This window comes from Podarcis pityusensis (genome assembly GCF_964106645.2).
Source record: "Podarcis pityusensis genome assembly, chromosome: 12".
Classification (NCBI taxonomy): domain Eukaryota; kingdom Metazoa; phylum Chordata; class Lepidosauria; order Squamata; family Lacertidae; genus Podarcis; species Podarcis pityusensis.
The window spans coordinates 21,110,991-21,134,933 of record NC_138037.1 but is presented as its reverse complement, the minus strand read 5'-3'; the positions used below and the strand labels follow the sequence as shown (position 1 = coordinate 21,134,933).

Genomic DNA, 23,943 nt, shown 5'->3' with positions numbered 1-23,943 from the left:
GTAATTGAAAGGTGTGTTGATACCTGCAACTGAACTAATTAATTTCTTACTGTCACAGATCAGTAAGATTTGATCTGTGCAGAACACAAAAAGAATACTAGAGAAATTTACAGGGGGGGTTAAATGGGAGTTCTCAATGCTTTATATTTTCACTCAAGATAGAGGGAATTTAGCTGAATGTTACTAGAATAATAAAGATATCCATGTTTCAGTGGGTCCTCCAGTTAGAGTTCATAATAAATGAAGAATCAGTCTCTTCCCCTAATAATACAAATTGTGAAGCCTTATTTACCTAGGGATCCATCAGCCACGCCATCCCCGGACCTTGGAGGGAACAAAAGTACCAGGAAAGCAAAATCTTCTTTGGAGAAAAAGTTTATTGAAATCTGTGCACAGAGACAATATCTGTACACAGAGACAACCAGCTGGATAGCTCCTGAAAATATACTGGCTGTAAAGCAAGACACTTCAGCAAACTTTCTTATACTCTCTGAGCACTCTCCTCCCTCCCATACCTTCTCAAATTATTCCCTTACATGGCACATCTATATTGCTTGCTAAACACATTCCTCCCCTTTCCTTCGTACACGTGTCTTTTCTCATCTTTGCATTAGTAAGCATAAGACAGGAAAAGGGGCCTCTTTAGCAGGCCTGGTTAAATCTGCACTTTTGACCCGCCAGCCAAATTTAGTAGGTCTGGTTAGTTATTGCTAACAGCAGCGGTTTCTTGCTAGCTGGCTAGGCAGGAAACGAACTTTTGACCTGTCAGCCAAATTTTGCAAGCAGTCACTGGCGGTGTGCTAACTGTCTGGCCAAAATTTGCAGAAGTAAGATTAGCACAGGATTAGCACAGGAATTTACTGCAGATAGTATTTGAGAGCAACCTTTCTTAGGTACAAAGTTCTAAGCACAGAAAATATTGAGAGAAACCTTTTCCCATCTCCCTTTACTCCCTCCTCTTCTTTTGAACAATCTATTACTTAGATTCGTTCTGGGGTAGGGGTCTATATTCTCTCATTACAGCAATCACGCGAGGTCCCATCATGCGAGACATCATCTTTCCCATCATATTCTGCAAGCATTGCATCAAGCAGGGAATACAAAAGCAAAAAAGCAATAGAAGCATTATTGGGCCTATCACCATAGTAAATATCCTCCCCATCCATCCACCATCGGGCAACCAAGAATATAACCAATTCCATGGATCACCTTCTGTAGTTTTTAGCGGGTTTTCAGCTATCATTGTTTCCATGTGGTCAATTGTGGCCGAAATGCTGACATTATTATCTGGGATAAACATACAGCAATGAAAATGAACTAGCACACAAACTCCTCTCTATGTTGAAGATGTTACCAATGGGAATTCCATGTAGCATCAAACCTGGCCATTTAGCATAAGGTGGCATGTGCATACACAGCCAACAATTGGAGAGATTTAACATTGTGGTGAACTTCCTCAAGGGTGAGAGCCTATCGGTGAGCTGATGCTCCCACTATGTGGGTCAACTTTCCTACCAACCCTGTTGGGTGGATTGAACTCTTGTGCTGCCTCCCTACTGACCAGAGCATATGGAAGCTGAAATCCTGGGGTGGCAATTCTTACTGGCACTTGTTTAGCAATTTCAATGCACACCTGGTTAAGGCTCCCACCCCTGCAATACTTGCATTAAGATAGGTTCCGTCCCATCTAACGCCTGGATTAAGATTAGAACCTGGTCCATCAGATGAGGTTGGTATAGTAACCTCATCAAACCCGTTTCCAGTAGTCAATGAGCACGCCATCTCTTACCACCGGCGAGACGAACCAGTCGTAGCAGAGGCCAGCAGGCCAGTAAGGGCGGTATGGCTCGGTAGGGTCAGGGCTGTGGGGCATAGAGCAAATCAATACAGAATATAACAGAAAAAAAAGGAAAAGAGAAAGTCCTTATGAAAGTATTAAATGTCCTGGTGGACTTCCTGGATCAGTCCCGGCACGGGTTTTCACGTTGGGGACGCTGCCCGCGGGCGTCCCTCCCATCCATTTCTTCAGCTGTGTGTTGAGATATCAGCTTCCGGTGTGATATCAGCAGAGCGGTCATCAGCGGAGGGTCTGGAGATGGTCAGCCGAAGGGGTTAATCAGGATTTAACTGCACAGTTCAATCTATAGTGGTCACTCTGGTGTGGTGGACCCAAGGGGTGATGCCGGCGAATTTCACGGCGGTGGGTGTGGAGAGCAGGACGGTATAAGGTTCCAGCACGGTTGTAGCTGCGTCCGTGCCCAATCGTTTACCCACACTTCATCACCTGGCTCGAACTGATGCAGCCAACACACAGGGTTGCGAGCCTGGGTCCACCTGTCGAGACAAAAGAAAACTCGGAAGAATATCTGGACTTAATTATTCAATTGCATATCCTGACCAGCATGTGGGGACAACATTCTGACATATGGGACCGGTCTCCCAAGCACAATTTCAAAGGGTGACAGGTGGGTTCGCTTTGACGGGAGACTGCGGACCCTGAGTAATGCCAAGGGCAACATGGTCACCCAATTAGACCCGGTTTCCTGCGTCAGCTTGGACAGCTGATTCTTTAGAGTCCTGTTCATTCTCTCTACCTTTCCAGAACTCTGGGGTCTATAAGCAGTATGCAGCTTCCAGTTGATCCGGAGCGCTTTTGCCAGTCCCTGTAGGACTGCATGAACAAATGCTGGTCCATTGTCAGATCCTATGGACCTTGGCAATCCATAGCGAGGGATGATTTCCCTAAGCAGGCACCTGGTTACTTCAAATGCCTTTTCAGTCTTTGTTGGCCATGCTTCGGCCCATCCGGTGTAGGTGCACACTGCCACCAGCAGGTAGCGGTGTAGTCCACAACGGGGTAATTCAGTAAAGTCCACGACAAGATCTTCCATAGGTGCAGTTCCACTGTGCTGAATCCCTGGGGGAGCCAGTGGTCCGGCTCTGGGATTATTCTTTTGACATAGCAGGCATTTCCTGGAAACCTGGGCTGCCAGTTGGTAGAGGTGGGCTATATAGAAGCATTTCTCCAGCTGCTTGGTTGTAGCATCTGGTCCTATGTGGGTTGAATCATGGTATCTCTGAGTAACCTGCCGAGAAAGGGACTCTGGAATCCATATCCTGTCATCAGGGGTAAGGTACCATCCTTCTTTGGACAATGTCAGCTCCTGAGCGTCTGCAGTGTCCCTTTCCTGCTTCGTATAAGCTGGCTTGTCAGTGGTGCTTAAAATTTCTTCTGGGACCAGTGCTCCAATAACCGAGGCGGGGGCCAGTTCTTGGGCTGCTTCCTTGGCCACTCTGTCTGCCAATCGGTTTCCTCTGGCCACTTCTCCTGGTCCAGTCTTGTGTCCATAACAATGGATAACTGCCACTGCCTCGGGCTCCCATACAGCATCCAGAAGGTTCAACAAGGCTTGTGGGTGGGCCACCTGGCTTCCTCTGGAGGTAAGCAAACCTCTTTCTTTCCATAAGGCTCCATGGGCATGTAAAGTCAGGAATGCATACTTAGAATCTGTATAAATGTTTATCTTCTGTCCCTTTGCCAGGCTCAGGGCTCTGGTAAGCGCAGTTAGCTCTGCCAGCTGGGCCGATGTTCCAGGCGGGAGTGACTTTGCTTCGATCACCTGGTCTTCCAGGGCTACCACTGCATAACCTGCCTTCCGGTGTCCAGCCTCAATGAAGCTGCTTCCATCCATAAACCATGATGGCCACTGGGGGTCTGCTTCATCTTTAAGGTCAGGCCTGCTAGAATACACCTCATCCATTACTTCAATGCAATCATGCGTGGGCTCCTCACCTACTCCTACCGGTAATAGGGCAGCTGGGTTGAGGGTTGTGGTGACTTGGAATTTCTAACGCGGATGTAGTAGCATCTGACATTTCCTCATTTTAGCCTGGGAGAGGAAATAGGTGCCTTTCGGCAGATGGCACGCTGACTCTTTCCTAAGCAGCCTCGCCCTCCTCTTCTTCTTCTAACGGTGGACCTCCCGTCTTCAGGGCCATCAACTTCTTTGCCTGGTACTTCTCCTTTTTTCTTCTGGGCCTCTTCCTCTCTCTGATTATAAGTGGTTTGGGCTATTTTCTAACATCCATTTCAGGGTGTGGCCCATCTGGATTTTTCGGCAAATATCGGGCGCTGCTTGGGCTACAAAGGCAGTTTTTATGATAGGGGCATGGATATACTGGCGGTAGGCTTCCTTCAGCTTCTTTAAGTAGGCTCCAGGGGCCTCCTCTGTTCCTTGCACTATTTCTCTGGCCTTCACAAAGTTGGTGGGTTTTCTGGCTGCCCTCCTCATGCCATTTAAGACATTCTGGCGATAAGTGGTGAGGGTATTTTGCCCTTCAATGGTCTGATAATCCCAATTCAGTGTAGTTTCAGGATATCCTGTTGCAACAGCTTGATCTCCTGCCCCCTGCGCTCTCATGTGTGCTCGGGCTTCAGCATGAATTCGCCTATCCTCCTCTGTAGCTAGCAGGGCATCCATCAAATATTGCACATCATAAAAAGTGGGGTTGTATGTTTTAAAAAAAATTCCCTCAAACAGCTTAATGATTTTGGCAGGGTTTTCTTCAAATGAAGGGTTTTGGTTCTTCCAATTACAAACATCTGCACTAGAGAAGGGGACATGTTGAACTGTATAAGTTCTATTGGGCACCACCCCGTTAGGTCCCGTGGGGGCCGGAGGGTCATACACTCTATGGAGAGGCATCACTCTGGCCGCGCCCTCCTCCTGTGTTTTATGTGCCCTATGGAGGGTCACTCTTTTCACTGCCTTCCCCACTCTTTCTGCCACTTTCTTCTCTGTTCCCCTACACATCCCGCTGTTTTTAACATATGGGGACTGACGTCCACTTCTCCTGCATAAGGTTCCACATACTTTCTCAAACGTTCTGCCTGTTCTTATTATCACCTATCAACTTAACTAATCTTTTTACAAATTCCTCATCCTCACCATCCTCTTCTCGTTCCTCCCTTTCTCCATCCTCGCCCAGGTCTACCAATGCATTGTCCACGGGATTGGGGGCTGGGCCATCTGTTCCCTGTGGCGGGGGTGGTGCCAGGGCTGTTGCCGGGGCATGAGGTGGTGGGGCATCAAAACTTTTATCTTCTTCCCTCTCTGAATCCTGGAGGACTGGGGGGTTGTCCTCCTGTCTTCCTGACTGAGCAGATACGGCTGCCTGAGACTTTTTGGCAGCATGACTTCAGCCAGGAGGGGGGGGGGTTCTGTTCCACATTGGTCTTCCATGTGGAAATGTAGGGGATTTGATCAGGGTGGACATTCAAAATGTTCTGATATAATGGATTAATGAGTTGCAAATCAAGGGTCCTGATGGACGGCCAATTTGTTATTTTGGGGTGGGCCAATCTAATTTACACAATGTCCTCATCCTCCCCTCTCATCAGCTTGAATCCCCAAAAGCATTTCAAAGGGGTACTTTTACTTTGGCCAGAACCCATTTCTTCCAGATACTTCACACACAACAGACCTACAATCGCTCGGCCAAGGGGACACTAAGCCCTGGCCCACACTTGACAATTCAGCCACTAGAGTATCTTGACATGCAACATACAACATACAAAACACACCAATATAATTTCAACATGTAACACACTAAACACACCAAAATAATTTCAGCATGCAATACTCAAAACACACCAAAATAGTTTTCCCTCCTTCTTCTGTTCCAAATTTTTGCTGGTGGCACTCTCCTGCACAACCAGTCCCCTTTATTCCTGGTGGCTGGCACTCTACTGCACAACCAATCCCCTTATTCCTGGTGGCTGGCACTCTACTGCGCAACCAATCCCCTTATTCCTGGTGGCTGGCACTCTACTGCCCAACCAGGTGAGGCTGATCAGACCTCGCCCCCCTTTTCCTTGGGGGCCCACGCCCTTTCCCTTGGGCTTACCTTTTTCCGCTGCGGACCTGTCCCCTCGGCGCCGTCCTCTTTGTTTTTCTCCCTCAACAAGATGTCTCCACTGCAGGACAGTGTGGCTGGCTCCCCCCACGAAACAGGTGGGGTGCGCACGGGAGCCTGCAAACGCTGCTGAGCTGTTCACCTTGGTTGAGCCTGGCCCTCCGGTCCGTATTGGGGAGAGGGCTTATCCCGGACGAGCCCCCAAAGAAATGAAGCCTTATTTACCTAGGGATCCATCAGCCACGCCATCCCCGGACCTTGGAGGGAACAAAAGTACCAGGAAAGCAAAATCTTCTTTGGAGAAAAAGTTTATTGAAATCTGTGCACAGAGACAATATCTGTACACAGAGACAACCAGCTGGATAGCTCCTGAAAATATACTGGCTGTAAAGCAAGACACTTCAGCAAACTTTCTTATACTCTCTGAGCACTCTCCTCCCTCCCATACCTTCTCAAATTATTCCCTTACATGGCACATCTATATTGCTTGCTAAACACATTCCTCCCCTTTCCTTCGTACACGTGTCTTTTCTCATCTTTGCATTAGTAAGCATAAGACAGGAAAAGGGGCCTCTTTAGCAGGCCTGGTTAAATCTGCACTTTTGACCCGCCAGCCAAATTTAGTAGGTCTGGTTAGTTATTGCTAACAGCAGCGGTTTCTTGCTAGCTGGCTAGGCAGGAAACGAACTTTTGACCTGTCAGCCAAATTTTGCAAGCAGTCACTGGCGGTGTGCTAACTGTCTGGCCAAAATTTGCAGAAGTAAGATTAGCACAGGATTAGCACAGGAATTTACTGCAGATAGTATTTGAGAGCAACCTTTCTTAGGTACAAAGTTCTAAGCACAGAAAATATTGAGAGAAACCTTTTCCCATCTCCCTTTAATTGCAGTATAAGAGGGCATGAATAACAGATATAGCTCCAGTTTCACAACAATGAAGGTCACTTCCAGATGACCTGTTTATTGAGTGTTCATTCTGATTAGTTTGTGCAAAGTTTGTGGGGAGGTTAGATGAGATTGGCTATTTGTTGAACATTCATTCTTATTTGCTTGGGGGAAGCGGATACGATGTTGCATCTTTTCATCCAATAAATGCTGCAGAACAGGTATGTATTGGTAAGGCAATCAGTTCCGTCTGTCTCGTGTGTGTGTGTCTCCAGCCCCAGGGCTTTAGTGTACAGAGATTTGGGTTCTAGTTCAGTAAAAAGCTTCCGCTTATTCAAGGTGAGTCGCCAGCCTGGGAAGGAAAGGAGCCCACCTTTTCTGACTTCCTGCTGGGTGTGCTTTCTAAATGGGCAACGCAGCCCACTCTGATTGCCTGTTGCTAGGCAGCCTGTAGCATTTTGCAGTAGCAGGAGCAAGCATACTCCAGCCAGGCATTGCTAGGCAGCCAAAGCTGGTGGGGAGCCCAAAAATAAATGCAAGATTGCTGGTCTGAGAAGGAACAAAAAACAGAAAGGACAAAAATAAGCTGTGTGACAGCGCTTCATTATGTAACTTGCCCTATCTCCCCTAATCAATGAATACTGCAATTGTTTGCCATCTCTGTACCAATCTTTCCTTTTCCTATCTTTTCTCTTCTATATTCATGCCTTAAAATAAATAAATATAAGTCTAGACACTTCTGGGTCTTCTTCCACCCCCCTTTTCAAATATGCTGTGTGGAGGAATGTTATCTGTCTACAAACGCCATGTCAAGAAGCGGATGAGGTTCCATGCTTTATTACAAAACAGGGACAGTGAACCATCCCCCCCCCATGTTGATGGACTCCAATTCCCATCAGCCCCAGCCAGCACAGCCAGTGGTGAGGGATGATGGGAGTTGCAGTCCAACAAAATTCTGGAGGTCAACAGGTTCTCTGTGCCAGTAAGTCAGATATAGAGGAAAACAGAGATTAAGGATTCGTTTTTATCAGAGGTAAATGGGTTGTTGTTTTTTAAATAAATTGGCATTTCTGAATCATGCTTCTGCCAGGTTGAAGGAATTTGGTAAGTTTAGACTGGATAAGAGACAAGTAATATTGCATATTCATAAGGGATTTGATTTAGATTGTATCTTACTGGCCCAGTGATTTTTTCTACTTTCTTCAGTTTAAGCTTGAATTTTGCTATAAGAAGCTGATGATCTGAGCCACAGTCAGCTCCAGGTCTTGTTTTTGCTGACTGTATAGAGCTTCTCCATCTTTGGCTGCAGAGTTGTCTCTTGTGTTGTTGGAAAAGAGTGTTTGTGATGACCAGCCTGTTCTCTTGACAGAACTCTATTAGCCTTTGCCCTGCTTTGTTTTGAACTCCAAGACCCAACTTGCCAGTTGTTCCTTTTATCTCTTGACTCCCTACTTTAGCATTGCAATCCCCTATAATGAGAAGAACATCCTTCTTTGGTGTCATTTCTAGAAGGTGTTGTAAGTCTTAATAGAATTGGTCAATTTCAGTTTCTTCAGCACCAGGAGTTGGTGCATAAATTTGGATTACTGTGATGTTAAAAGGTCTGCCTTAGATTCATATCAAGATCATTCTATCATTTTTGAGATTGCATCCCAGTACAGCTTTCGCCACTCTTTTGTTGACTATGAGGGCCACTCCATTTCTTTAATGGGATTCTTGCCCACAGTAGTAGATAATGATGGTCATCCGAACTGAATTTGCCCATTCCCATCCATTTTAGTTCAGTGATGCCCAGGATGTTGCCATCTCATTTTTGACCACATCCAGCTTACCAAGGTTCATGGTTCTTACATTCTAGGTTCCTATGCAATATTTTTCTTTACAGCATTGGACTTTCCTTTCGCTTCCAGGCATATCCGCAACTGAGCGACCTTTCGGCTTTGGCCCAGCCGCTTCATCAGCTCTGAATCTACTTGTACTTGTCCTCTGCTCTTCCTCAGTAGCATGTTGGATGCCTTCCGACCTAAGGGGCTCTTCTTCCAGTGTCATAACTTTTATATGCCTGTTGTCTTTGTCCATGGAGTTTTCTTGGCAGGTATACACAGTGGAAGTGAGGAACAGGTTTAAGGATTTAGATTTGGTGGACAGAGTGCCTGAAGAACTATGGATGGAGGCTCATAACATTATACAGGAGGCAGCAACGAAAACCATCCCAATGAAAAGGAAATGCAAGAAAGCAAAGTGGCTGTCCAACGAGGCCTTACAAATAGCGGGGGAGAGAAGGCAAGCAAAATGCGAGGGAGATAATGAAAGATACAGGAAATTTAATGCAGATCTCCGAAAAATAGCAAGGAGAGACAAGAGGGCCTTCGTAAATGAGCAATGCAAAGAAATAGAGGAAAATAATAGAATGGGAAAAACCAGAGATCTGTTCAAGAAAATTGGAGATATGAAAGCATGAGTCTGACCAAACTATGGGAGGCAGCGGAAGACACGAGTGCCTGGTGTGCTCTGGTCCATGGGGTCACGAAGAGTGGGACATGACTAAACGACTAAACAACAATAAAATATTGCATATTCATTGCATATCCATGTAGGTCACCATTATGCACCTTCAGCAGTACTGGAGACCTTGCAAGAAATATCTGAAGTGGATTTTCAGAAGAATGTGTGTGTGTGTGTGTGTGTGTGCCTTTTTTATCCCACTTTCCATCCAAAAGAGGCTTCTAGAGTGGCTTGTAATTGCCAGTTATATGGCAGTTCCTGCCCTCTGGCTTACAGTCTAAAAGACATCACACAAAAGGAAAAAGGAATGGGAGAGAGGAGGAAGAAGAAATAAAGCTCACACCCGGTATCTTTGTTACAGAGTGCACTTCTTGCAATGACCAGCGGGAATGGAAATATTTCAAGATGAGGCGGAACCAAAAGTTGCTTGTCTTTCAGCATTTTTCCCAAGCACCTTATGATCATAAACAGTTACTAAGCAGAACAAGAAAAACAAAGGAGGCCAACTGGTAGAATACAAAGGAACGAATCTCTCTTGTGTTTGTGTTTTGCTGTAGTTGTATAATAAAGACACTCATTTGTTTCAGAATTCAGCTTCTCATCTCGGCCAATATTGCTTCTTACAGCACAGTGTGAAAGTTAGAGCTCTTGTCTTAATTACCATGAAAGGATTCCTTGTGCTTAAAAGGTTTATGGCTCCCTGGGGAAAATATAATGGTTGTGGGGAAGCAGAAGACTCTGGTTCATTCCTCAGATCACATCCATTTCTTCAATACTTTTTTATGGTGACTAGCCAAGGGCATTTTGATACCTGAAGCACAGAATCCTAAAGTCAATCCTTCCCACTAATAAAAATTTCCATTCTTTGGAAATAATTTGTGTTTCCTCTCCTGTGCAAGGGTAACACATATAGCTGCTTTTTAAAGGGGTTCAAGAGCAGCATGGCTATCCTTTCCCCCCATATTGATGGAACATTGCTACTGGGCCAAGAATACAAGGGATTAAGCTGGACTTCAAGTGATAATGCAAAAGCGGCCTTTTAGTATAACAGTTCTACATTCCAGCTTCTCTTCTTTCACCAACGCTATCTGCATTTTAAGCATACACTGTGGTATCTGATCATCAGCACAAGATATCTTTGGCAGTCATGTATATTTATTAGAAATACCTCTGCAATACTTGATTAATGCAGCAGGTTTAGATTTCAGTTTCGGTATAAGTATGAAAGGGAATTGGATAATGTTGATATAGCATAGAAAATGCTTGTGTTTGGATATGAACAAACAAGTTAATATGCTTGAGAACAGCTCCTGTTTATCAGTCAGCCTCGATTTCCTGTCTTTGTTCCTAGTAAATAACTTTCTCTGTTTTGTTGCTAAGGATGACTTGTTTTAATGTTTGTGTGAGTTGCTGGAGTTATAATTCTACAGGCTTAAGTTCCCTCCCTCGGGGTCTCCAGAAGTTAAATCTTGGAGAGGAATAGATGGCTGGATGCCTCTTGTCTAAAGTGCACACATGCCTATTTACCAATGTACAAGCATGAACACTAAGCGTATAGCTTTGCTATTTCACAAACTGCAGGTGCTAAGCTGTTGATGATAGTGCAATGATTATTTGTTTAGAAAACTTATACACTGCCTTTCCAATGCAACTGCTTTGCTCAAGGCTGCGTACAATTAAAAATAAAATGATCCTACAAAGAAATAAAGCAACAGTATAAAAATGGAAACAGGCTCAACAAATGCAAACCTTCTAAAATGAGGGTCTCCTACTTTTAAATTTTTGTTTTTTTTAATCTGCCTGGTAATGTTTTTAACCAGTTAGTACAATTGCTAATTGAGAGCCAGTGGCCATGCCGATCTCTGGCTGGCTTTAGATTCACTCCACTAACCTTCATCCATCCCATAACCACCTTCAGACATTTGGTTGTGGATATCAACAGCTTCCCTCATATCAGAGAAAAAGGAGAAATTATGTTTCCTTAGAATTTCTTAATAAAAACAAACACCTAGCTTTTTTTAAAAAAGCAGGTGAGAAACAAGCTATTATACACTTTATAATGAAGACACACTTATATGTGGAGTTACCTTATTTTTACAATTCCATATTTGCTGTATCTTATTGATTTAACCAAAGTATAATCAGATCATACAAGTAAAATGTATCTGAAATGTTCTATTAATATTTAAATTGTGTGACTTCTCTTAGTGTTGCCATCGTTAAGCACAAAAAGCCACAATGTACCCATAATGAGGTCTTTTAAGTTTTACAGTGTGAGAGGTGAAAGGGTATGAGAGAAAACCAATTAACTCCGAGAACAGATTCATTCTCCAGCTGCATTTGCTCCTCAAAGCCACTTGGTGGCGCTTCAATCTTAAAGTGTACCAACAAGTAAAGGCCTTGGACAATTCCTGTAATTCCAGAAGACGCCCCAAACAAGATGCATTGATGTGGATTTCATCTTGTCTTGAGAAATGCTCTAAGAAGCGGGAAAGAGAAGATCTGACAGGTTGCAAAATACAGGCATCTCATCTGCTCTTAGCACATGGACGTTGCTAGGCAATAAGAAAAGGTCTAGGACCATGACACAAGTTTGCCACTGGCAAATTAAAGATGGCCTGTGGCTGGGATCTCAGTAGCGCTGCATTCTGCAGCACATTCAGTCACCCTGGGTGAGTACAGTTTAAAGAAACTGTGGTTAAAGGGGGGGAGAGGTATGTCCCACCCCCAAAACACCTCTGAGTACTCACCTTATTTTGCTACCACCTGTAGCTTACAGAATCAAAAGGCAGAGATTCTCACAAGGAACAACTTTTTATTCAGCAGCCTTCTTTGACTATTTTTTACCCAGAAAGAATGGAAGATAGTGGTCCAAGCAGCAGATCCCTCCTGGTAGGGAGAAAAGCATTTAGACATGAGAAACAGCACCATGCCACAGCGCATGAGCTAGGAAGCAGAAAGTGCCTAGTTCAAATGTCACGTCATTCAGCCCTTCTCTCAGCTGGTGTCACAAAGCACATTGCAGTTTTCAATGGTAGAAAGCAGTAGAATTCCAGACTATATCTCTTATATAGAGATCATCTTATTTATAGCCATCTGTGTATACGGTAGGGACGCGGGTGGCGCTGTGGGTTAAACCACAGAGCCTAGGACTTGCCGATCAGAAGGTCGGCGGTTCGAATCCTGTTGCTCAGTCCCTGTTCCTGCCAACCTAGCAGTTCGAAAGCACGTCAAAGTGCAAGTAGATAAATAGGTACCGCTCCGGCGGGAAGGTAAATGGCATTTCTGTGCGCTGCTCTGGTTCGCCAGAAGTGGCTTAGTCATGCTGGCCACATGACCCAGAAGCTCTACGTCAGCTCCCTTGAGATGAGCGCCGCAACCCCAGAGTCGGCCACGAATGGACCTAATGGTCAGGGGTCCCTTTACCTATGTATACGGTAGGGACGCGGGTGGCGCTGTGGGTTAAACCACAGAGCCTAGGACTTGCCGATCAGAAGGTCAGCAGTTTGAATCCCCGCGATGGGGTGAGCTCCCGTTGCTCAGTCCCTGCTCCTGCCAACCTAGCAGTTCAAAAGCACATCAAAGTGCAAATAGATAAATAGGTACCACTCCGGCGGGAAGGTAAACGGCGTTTCCGTGCACTGCTCTGGTTCGCCAGAAGCAGCTTAGTCATACTGGCCACATGACCCGGAAGCTGTACGCCGGCTCCCTCAGCCAATAAAGCGAGATGAGCACTGCAACCCCACAGTCGGTCATGACTGGACCTAATCGTCAGGGGTCCCTTTACCTTTACCTATGTATACGGTACTTTGGAAAAAAACAGGTATTTAACATTCCCATCTTTCCCAAGTTCAAGGTGGCTTATGAAAATTACAAAAGCACATTGGAACACAATATGAAAAACAAACAATTACCCAACAACTAGCTGCTGAAACTAAGTAAGAGCACAAGAAAAGCTCTGCTTGATCAGGCCAAAGCTCCACCTAGACCAGAATCCTGATCTCATTCTCATAGTAGCTAATGCCTATCAGGAATTAAGTGCAACAACACTCACACCAATTCACAGTAATTGGTATTACAGTCTCCAACAATGAAAGTGAAACATAGTCATCATGATAGCCTCATCCTCCGTTAATTTGAAAAATTCTCCCAAAAGCTAGCAAAGAAGGGGGTGGCTATTGATATTTTGTTTTATTAACCACCTTCACCACCCTAAAGTTCCAAAGTAAATAACAGCATTTTAAAACACAACATTAAAAACGGTTTAAAATAAATTACCAATCAGAATAATAGGGTGGGTCCTAAATGTGTGTGTGTTCTCTAGTTGTAAAGAGCTGCATCTTCAGATTACCACAAAAATTGTATAATTCCTCGGGGGGGGGGGGGCAAATTGCAAAACTAGGAGGCTGCCAGAGAATGCTCTCTCCTGGGCCACCCCCCCCAGCCTCCTCTGTTGATCTTAACGCCTAAAATGGTATGAATTAGGACCAGAAGTGAACTGCCAACCAATGCAGCTGTTTTAAAGGTTAGATGACTTCTAAATGGAAACCTAGCCAGTAATCTGCATTTTTGGACAGTTGAGGTTTCTAAATAGTCTTCAAGGGCAGCCCCACGCAGGACACATTGCAGCAATCCAGTCTGGAAGTTACATGGCATGAGTGGAGAGAGGTACCATCTCACAGCTTTTGAATGCCCTCTTCCACATGAGCCTGCTGTTAAATCCCCCATCATCTTTAGAAACCCTTCTCTGATTGTCCATGGCTCTCTCAGAGATCAGGCAGCTGGCAACTGTGACGCTTGCTTTTATGTTTTGTGGCTCACTCGACACCCACTCTTATGCCATTCCAATGTTAAGTAAACACAAAGGTCATTACCTCATTTTCCAAGGCCTTTTCGGAAACTGTTTAAATATTTTTTACTTTATTTCTCTGACATTTATGTTTCCAGTGCTCTGCTGTTCATATTGTTTGATACATCATTTTATTTTTTAAAGAAACCTTTTGTATATGATAGCTAGCCATCCCAGGAGGAGCAGTTCTAAACAGTGTGGTCCGATTTATTTAAAACAAACTGCTGTAAAGGCCCTGACAGAGCAGACCTTGCTGATACTTAGGAACATAGGAAGCTGCCTTATCAGAGCATTAGTGCCATCAAGCTCACTGTTTGTGCGCTGACCAATAGTAGCAATGCAGAGTTTCAGATGGGGTCTGTTCCATCCCTACTTAGAGGTGTTGGGGTTTGAAACTGAGACAAAACAGATGCTCTAGCATTGAACATGCTCCTGTTTTAGTTGAAAATGGTTAGGCATAGGTTTTTTAAGATGCCTTTGGCAAATCTTTATCTGGAAAGGTAGCATGTAATTCTTGAACATAAATGTACTAAATATAATTTTCTATAGTAGAGATTCTAAGGGTTGTTTTTAGATGGGAGTAGCAGGTGTGCAAATGTGAAAAATAATACAGAACATATAATATGAATATGAACATTCAATAACTAATCCCTGAAGTATTGCCTTGATGATTTTAAGTGTGTGTGTGGTAGTAGCTGTGTTTTGATCATTTTGAATAAAACCCTGATGTTTCTACCTATTGCGATAAGAGTATAAATCATTACTATTCCCAAAGGAGTCTAAAACTGGTATGTTTATTCACTGAAAACAGAAAGAGCAAGGTTGAGCAGGAGGAGGGAGAATTCTTTCTTCTTCTTCTGGTGAGCCACATTTAATGTTCCAGCAGTGAATTACTGCCTCCCCTCCCCACACCCCTGACTTTAACCTGTGAGAGTTTCTTCCTGAGAGAGGAGGCGGAGGAAGAGGAGGAGGAGGAGGAGGAAGGTGGCTGGAGGAGAGTGAAGAGCTCCCCAGCACTATTTGCAGGTGCTCTCAAGAGGCGGAGGAGGCCGAGAAGGGCAGAGAGGAGGACGACGAGGAGGCCATTAGGCTAGTAGCCGTGTTTCCTCATGATCATCAGAAACTCCTGCTCGCTCACTTCCCCGTCTCCATTCAGGTCCGCTTCGGTGATCATTTCCTGCAGTTCCTCGTCCGTCAGCTTCTCCCCAATCTCGGAGGCGACGCGCTTGAGGTCTTTAAAGGCGATCTTGCCCCTTTCCGGGTCCTCGAACAGCTTGAAGGATTTCAGGATCTCCTCTTTGGGATCCGTTTCGGACATCTTCTTGGTCATCACGGAGTAAAAAGCGTCGAAGCCGATCTTCCCCGAACCTTCTTTATCCACTTCGCCCACGATCCTCTTGATCTCTTCTCTGGTGGGTTCAAAGCCCAGGGCCCGTATGGACACCTTCAGGTCTTTCACGTCGATGGTCCCGGTGCCGTCGGAATCCAGCAGGTCGAAGGCATCGCGCATCTGCTGCTTCTGAGCGGGGCTGAGCTCAAGCTTAGGGCCTTTCTTCTTCCTCTGGGACCACTTGCTCGTATAAGCCATCCTTCGGGGCCCTCAAGGCAGCGCCGACCGGGCTCCTCAAGCTGTTCTGCCCGTTGCTACTGGCTGCTCCTCGCAAACGCCCGGAGGGAGAATGCTTCTGCCGATGGGGAGAAAACAGTTGCAGGTTGCCATGGCAGGGAGGATCATGGATGTCAGAGACCGGAAGTAGTAGAGGGACGGACTACATTTCCCAGCATGCTCCTCGAGGAGGCGGGGCAAGAATGAGCTGATCGCTGCTGTTGGGAGACATTTAATAGGAGAAGCCTGAGCCCTGGGCAAAAAAAGGTGAGCGAACCTGTCACGGAAGGTAGGAGCGGGGAACAACTTGTGCTGTTTGTTCTGTTTTGTTATTTGGGAAATGAGGCGGAAGGTCAGCTGTTCTTCGGCGCCGCCAGCCTTCTAGGCCGTGCTTAGGGATGACGCTTTGCTCTCAAAAAGTTGGAGGAGAAAAAACATTGTATTGTTATTTTTGTCCTTGCAGCTGTCAGGTTCTGTCTGTAATTGAGGAAATTGGGACTAGATATGTGTTGCTGGAAAGTCTCGCCCCCGATCCCCACCCCAAGAGTATGTAATAATAGATGCCTAGTAATAATGGGTGGGTGTATATCGTTGTGTACTGGGAACAGGAAATCACTGGCGCTGAGGCTGGCTTTGCAAAGCTTATCTAAAAGCCCCCTGTGAGTGAGGATGGGGTGAGTGTAGATAAAAGTTGTTGGGAAGTTTTGAATTGCTTGTTTAGCTGTTCGCCAGGGGTGCGTGATGTCGCACTTGTCAGGTCACAACAGACGTCTAAGAAAGGAAATGACAGGTGCTGTTAAGTCCTGGGAAATAGCAATGGGATGGCCTGGAAAAAGTGGAATTTAACGGAGGACTGGTGTACGAGTGAATTCAGTGTATACCAGCAGTTACTCCAATACAGTCTTTTAAAATCGCTTGTTCGAACTTCCTGATCAGGCTGGCGAAAGTAGGGTGAAACGATTAACCCCCATCCGTCCAAATCCCTTTTCTTTTAGCGCATGTTGCTAATGACACCTCTCATCCACTTTGAAGACGAGAGTACAAAATCTAGAGGATATGACCCATTTAGGCTGCAATTCTGTGCATGCATATATGGGAGTAAGCCCCTCTGAACCCAGTGGCATGAGCGCAGCCAGGATTTTTTTTGGGGGGGGGGAGGTGCTTTTGTTAGTGGGTGCAGGACCTCAGTTTGCTATGTATTTTAATTTATTTTTATTGATGGGGGGGGGCAGCTGCCCCTCTCTACCCCCCCCCCCGCTACGCCCATGCCTAGTAGTATTTACTTCTGTGTCAGCATTGGGTTACGAATCGTTAACCCCCCTAAGTATAATGATTTCGGAGCAAGCCCCATTGACTTCTTTGGGGGTCGGGCTTAAAAACATTCAGAAGGACAGGTCACGCGAGCTATGTAATTGGGCCGTAATTGGGAGATGAACCTACACAAGACTTGAGCGAAAGGAGGGTAGTAAACACCCCTTTCCATGGCGCCTTTGGCACAGCCCTTTACTCCCAATTCCATACTGTAACTGGGGGAAAAATAGTTTATTATTCCCCGTTGATCCTTCCTCCCCTTCCTGTTCGCTGCCTCGCGTCTTTCATATTGTAAGCCTCTCGGGGCAGGGACCTGTCTTCTTTCCAAAGCTGACATTATATAAATCAATAAAGATTAAACCGACAAGTTGTGTGCTGTAGAAGGGTGAAGCCGGGGCACTGTAAGGAGTGACAATCCAGGGTGGACTTTGGGTTTAGTTAGTTTACTTATTTCTTTTCCACCACCACGCCAGAGTGGAACCAAAATAGGCAAGCCTCAAAACCACAGGCGTACGCCTTATTATTATTATTATTCCTTCACTTCGGGCTGTTTTACGAGGGAGCGAACACCGTCGCCTCCACGACTCCTTCACGAGGCGACCGAGGGGCGACTGGGGCCGAGGGGAGCCCATCTTCTGTGGGGCTGGGGCGACTGGGGCTGTGAGGGGAGCCGCAAAGGCCTGTCCCGGCTTTCCTGCCTCTCCTTGGCTGAAGGGGGCGGAGGCAGCCGCGGCCCTCGCGTCCCCTCCGCCACCGCCTCCTTCGACAGACCCCCGTTATGTCCTGCGTTCACTCGGTTACAGGGAACTCCTGGGCGAAGGGAAGAAGCGGCGGCGGCGGCGGCGGCGGCAGCGCGATTCCGGCGGCCGACGCGACAAGGGGCCCATTGGAGGGAAGAGGCGGGACATGGCGGAGACGGAGGAGAGAGGCGGCGGCGGCTCGCTGCACGAGACGCGCTTCGAGGCGGCCGTCAAGGTGATCCAGAGCCTGCCCAAAAACGGTGAGTGAAGCCCGGGAGGAGCGAGGAGACGGTTCGAGGGCCAGGAACCGGGAAGGTGGGGCAGCGAAGGCGACAGAGACCCCGAGGAGAGGGTGGGAAGCGCCGCCTCATTTCTGTGCCTCTTCGGGGGGCGAGGAGAAGGGTCCCCCTGAATTGGGGTTTTTCTCCATCCCAGCCACGCCACACCCACAGGAGCCGCTGCGAAAGACCTGCATCTTTTCTCTCCCTCCGCCACCCCCCTGCCTTCTCCTGCCAACCAGCTCTATTATGAATTCAGTGGCCAAGCTTGAAAATTTGCCATTTAAAAGACGGTTAAAACTGTTTGGAAAAACCGGCACAATATATTGGGGAATGGCCTTTCCTGGCAAAAGCATTTCTTTAGCAAAGAACTCTAGTGCTCCTGGCTCTTTTTTTTCTACCTAGGCAACCATTTTAACTTGTTTACCTTATTATTTGGAGGATTTGTATTCCACCCCTTGGGCCAGCTGACTGGCAGAACAGCTAGCTTAAGATTTCTCTAAAAGTCTTTATAGTACAGTAGTTGGCTATTTAAAAGCAGGGGGAAGAACCTGTAGTCGGATAAAAAGGCATGCATGCAATACCAAGAATCTAAAAGCAGGGAAGGTTGTCCCTTAGCACTGGTAAGGAGCAGTTGGAGCCAGGCAAACATCTCTGGAAAGTACATTCTGGCTACCGCAACTCAGAAGGCCTTATCGTAGGCCTCTTCCCACCTTGCCTTCTAAAGGTATCAGACAAATTTTAATAGCCTGTTGGGTTGCTGAGGGAATAGGTGGTCCTTGCAGTTCTATACATCCCTACTCTGAAGCCAAATTTGAGTACTTATACACACTTATGTCTATATAGAACTGCTGCCTTGATGCTCTTTGTGCATATTAAGTTCCATACAACAATTGTTCCTCTCCCCAGAATGAAACATTCTGCAATCTCTGTGTGTAATCCTGATACGTAGTTTAATATTTACAATGAAAAGTTAAATTGAGAGCAGGACTAAAAATAGTATGTCCAAAAAGAAAAGCTTCCATCTCTATTTAAGAGAGCCAAATACTCAGCCAACTCTGCTCCAGAGATTATTTTTTTTAATGCCTTCAACTATTTTCTTTTTTTTAAAAAAACCAACAACCATGTTATCCCAAGCACTGCAAGCAAGGAGGGGTTTGCCTTGAGCGTGTTATGTTCATACTTGATTTTGCATTGGTAACAGCTTGTGGGTGTAAATGGTGTGATTTTCAAATCCCTTCTCTTTCCCACCCCACCCTTCTGTGAAATTGGCGGAGTCGCATAACACTGGAAAACTTAAGCTGCATTCGCTTCATACTTAAGAATGGTGTGAACATTTGAGACAGCCGTTGCACATGTGCAGATGACAGTTTCATGAATAGGAGCTTGGGGGATGGGGTTGCAGGGATGGGGAAATCAAAATGGGCATGCACACATTGAGTGAATACACCCTGCTCTAATGTTAACAACACTATGCAAATGTGGCCTGAAGCATAGTGGGATGAAATGACCTCACTGTGTTTTAAGTCGCCAATATGAACATACCCATAATATTAGAAAATGAGAGGTATCCTTCATGGTGTGCATGCTATAAATACTTTTCTGTCTCACTTTAGTAACAGAATCTTTAAAAAATGTATCAATCTAAAATTTTGAGCTTGTGCAAGTTCCATTCTAAGAGCTAAGGATTGGCTGGTGGTCAGGCACACCAGCCATGTATAAAGTGGTAGCATAAGCAGTCAATAAATCTCCTTACCTGGTTTTCCGTTGGGCAGATAGTATTGGGGTAGCCATGGGAGCAGGGCCTATGATAGAAACTGCTTGAAGCAGTTTGACTGGAATAACCTAACCATCGATTTAGGTAACCATAGTGGGGTAAAATAACTTTGGGGGGTTTTGTCACAGGAGGATCTGCTGTGGTATTTTGATCCTTGACAGGGCTTTGAATTTCCATAGCTTTTTTCCAGTACTGCAATATGTCTTCAACACAGGATGTGTGTGAGCTGCACCACAGTAGGGACAATTCTACCATAAAGCTAGCATGAGAAGTATCAGCAGTCATGTTTTTTTTCTGTTTGTTTGGACATGTTACTTTCATTAATAGGAGAATCAACAACAGGGATGATATCATTACTTGAAATATAAAGGTGACTATGTTCCTTTGCACAAGTATACTTTACTCACTGGAGTATCCTTTCTGATTATAGAATGAAAATAAACATAGACCGAAGGTGCAATTATTTGATTTTTTAAAATCAGAAATTGGTGTGCATAAAGTCTTGAGTTTAGTCCTTGTTATGGGTGTACTTAGTTCCCAGTACCCTGGTGCTGCAAGTCATGCAGTCATATTCTATTTATTTTGGACTGGATCTTTAACTTTGGACTGGATGCCAAAGTTGAACTTTGGTCTCATTGAATTCAGTGCGAACAATAAGTCATGGTTTAAGTTATGGCCCCTTGATTTCAGTGGAACTTCAGTTAAATTAACCACGTGTGAATCTAACCCTTTGAGTTGGTACAGAAATTAGGTGTTTAAAAATATCTGTCATTTATGGTGTTTCTCACTTTAAGATTATTTTCTCTAGGTTCATTCCAGCCAACAAATGAAATGATGCTCAAGTTCTATAGCTTTTATAAGCAAGCAACTCAAGGACCCTGCAGTAGTCCAAGACCTGGATTCTGGGATCCTATTGGTAGATACAAATGGTAAATATGATATGCAATAGGTGTTTTAAGTTTGTATGTACACAAGCCCTGCTGTAGTGGGGGGCAGCAGGAAGGATGAATTACTGTCTACTTTTTTTTTTTCATGGGACACTGCTACAACTCACCAAAGGGTAGACCAAAGGGTTTGCATGCAGAACGTCCAGGTTCATTTTCCTACATCTCTAGGTAGGACTGGGAAAGACATCTCAAACTCCAGAGGACCACAGCCAATCATGGTAGACAATATTGAGCTAGATGGACCAGTAGTGTGACACTGTATAAGGCAGCTTCCTGTGACAACTTGCATATGGAGAAAAGCCTTAGTTATAAAGAATATAAATGTGCACCAGATCACTGGTAGTAGGGGATGTTCTCAGCCTCTCTTTTTAAAAAACCAAGGCCTGGTATCATTTCTGAGATTTATGTTCCAGCTATTTTGCCTTTGTTACCTGGGGAATTGACATGTGCATCCTGCTCTGCCTAGCACGCCATGATTACCTGAGCACTGCCACCTTCCCAGCTATTTCTGTTTAAAAATGTACCTAGTTCAGGAAAGAACTCCGTAGCTGTGAGGGTGCAGGCAAGATTAAGATAGAGATAATAATTGCACAAAGAGACTTTCGGTACAGAAAATGTTTTTTTCTGAATCTTGAAGACGGTTCATTGACAATTGTCTACCAGCAGCCTGCAAACTGACTTTTAGCAGACTGTCTCTGCTCCTCATTCTGGTCTCCCACTATTAGGAAATATCTTAATAAAGATGGTGGCAATGTACATGTAAAATTGGTGGTCAAGCTGATGGAAGTGCAATGTTGCCCCCATTCTTGTGAAGCATATGTTGGAGGTGGAGGTAGCCGGGTTAGACTCTGCAGTTTGGCTCTCCCTAACAGAGACATTGTTGCCTGTAAGCACATGTAATAATTTCTCTCAGTTTACAGAGGTTTCTTGTCAAACAAGTTCTGCATGTTTTTGAAGCTCAAGCATTTTTACCCATTAGCTATAATAGGGCAGAAATAAAAAATATGTATATGTAAGAGGAATCTGTATTTTTTTTAGTGACTTTTGGGAAGTATTATAGAGCTATACAGACCTCAGTAAAAAACAACGACGAAAGGGTTGATATTTGTTTTTTAGTTGCTGTTATTCTCAGTGCAACCCTCCAGAGGTGTTCTTTTTTAAAAACTTGTGTTATAATTGATATTCACAGCAGATTAGCAAAGTACACTTTTTATTCAGGCAAAGGTTAAATCAAATTAAGTGCTCATTCTTGTCTTTGGAAAGGGGAAATAATAAAGATAATAATAAAGATAATAACAATAATACCAGGAAGTAAGGTATTGTGGGAAGAGTGCTGCATGAAGACAATGCAATCTTGTGAACTAATATTTCTCTTAATTTTTTTTTAAGCTTCAGGAAATCACTTGCAGGGATATTTGGCTATTTTAAGAAGTAAACAAAACAAAACCCCAAATTCTAAAACTGTATTTTTGGGGGGAAGGCAAAATAAGTCAGAGGAGTGTGTCATAGGTCCTTGATACATCTGGAAGGTTTCTGTGACACTTGTGCAGCTATAGTGTACAGGAGAATAGGAAAATGCAGTTTGAGGCAGGGAATAGGTATTGGGCAATTGCATTTTTGCAGCAGCAGCAGCAGTGTTTTTTGCTCCAGAGCTGGATAATTGTGCCCCCCCCCCCCGGTGACTGCTATGCTGGCTGTGACTTTCCCACACAGAGATTTGACTATGCACACAATAGACAAACTTATTTGAAAAGGCCATCTGGGTTATTGGATCCAGCTATTTATTTACTTGTTTCTGTTTTATATCTTTGACTTACCTGTTTCTCAAGCCTATTGCAAAGAGTTAGTATAAGTTATATATTCTGCAAAATGTTGTGCATTTTGAACTGGGCACACAAGCCGAGTATAAATTACTCATAACTGTGGCCTACCGTCAGACAAAAAGTGAGAAGGAAAAGATGGAAACGAGGCCATTTATTAAATATTAAAAAGCACATTGTTTGAAGACTGAGAAACCAAGCCTATGTTAAATCTCAATCTTAGAATTTGTGTTACTCTACAGACAATGAGCACATATTTATGTACACAAAACTAGATAGATTGTAGCGAGTTCTGTCACTGTAGAATCAAGGGCTCAGTAAGAATGAGCCTGTTGAATCTTATAGGAATTATAATTTTAAATGTCTTGAGGATATTTGTGATATTTATTGTAGGGATGCATGGAGCGCTTTAGGTGATATGCCCAAAGAAGATGCTATGATTGCCTATGTTGAAGAAATGAAAAAGGTAAGAGTTGCTAGGTATGTCGAAGAAAGCAAATATTCCATAATAATTTCATTTCTAGGCACATGAAGCTTGAAACTTGATTAGCTTCTAGCCAAGCTTCAAAAGGAATTGCTGCAAATTATTTGATGGACTTTACCCTAGGCAGCCTAGCTGTCAAAATGCTGAGAGCTTTAGGGATATTGCTGCCATGAAAGAGAAGTGAGCAACGCTTATGCAGTGCATTATGGAAGTTTATGGTAAGCAGCCTGCAGTGAATCACTGGAACTGGAGCTAATTCACAGCAAAAACAGAGATGGAGAGAGGCAATGGGCTGTGCAGGCTCTTTTAAAAAACACTTGTACTGTAATATCAGTTGGAAGAGTTTCAGCTCTTCTGAGTATTTGATAAAAGGAATGCATTACAAGAGTACTAGATGACTCAGAACTGAAACATGCAAAAAGCTAAACCTTGGGTACTTGTATACAGCTTGCACCAATATTTCCATTTTGCTGTGTATTTTTGATTATGTGGGGTTAGGATAGATGACAGTACTCTTTATATATTGGAAATCAATAGAACTATCTATCTGTCAATCTATAAATACTTCATAATAGCTAACAAAAATAAAAACACTGAAAACCTGCTTAGAGTACAAAGTCAGAATTTAATATTTATGCTAATATTATAGTGAACAGTAAACCCTAGTGTTAAGGCCATTGGAGGGTGTAGGAAGGTTAACAGAGATGGCAATCCTCATATGGGGTGAAGGTGCTGGATTGAGGACATAAGGAAAGGAAATTTCTGATGGGGAGAAAGAAGAGAGCAGAAAGCACGGGGAGAGCATGTGTAGGATAGGAGAAGGAAG

At 44.5% G+C, this 23,943-nt stretch overlaps 1 protein-coding gene and 1 pseudogene across 4 annotated transcripts in view; one reads left to right on the top strand and one right to left on the bottom strand.

Moving 5' to 3' along the window:
• Nucleotides 1-14,929: 14,929 nt before the first annotated feature.
• LOC308459300 (centrin-2 pseudogene) lies at nucleotides 14,930-15,742 on the bottom strand (annotated as a pseudogene). Its single transcript has one exon. The product of its transcript is annotated as a centrin-2 pseudogene (transcript).
• Nucleotides 15,743-15,888: 146 nt separating this feature from the next.
• Nucleotides 15,889-23,943, top strand: part of ACBD5 (acyl-CoA binding domain containing 5) — a gene marked incomplete at its 3' end in the record, with an annotated part of 28,981 nt that continues 20,926 nt past the window's right edge. For 2 of the 3 annotated variants that reach the window (XM_080974461.1, XM_080974462.1), the window contains exons 1-4: nucleotides 16,285-16,434; nucleotides 17,875-18,071; nucleotides 20,675-20,795; nucleotides 23,027-23,099. In XM_080974461.1, coding sequence (XP_080830587.1) covers nucleotides 16,430-16,434; nucleotides 17,875-18,071; nucleotides 20,675-20,795; nucleotides 23,027-23,099 — 396 coding nt within the window. In that variant the 5' untranslated portion in view covers nucleotides 16,285-16,429. Of the gene's footprint in view, nucleotides 16,028-16,284; nucleotides 16,435-17,874; nucleotides 18,072-20,674; nucleotides 20,796-23,026; nucleotides 23,100-23,943 lie in introns of those variants that run through there. The other variant, XM_080974463.1, reaches the window with a different exon arrangement.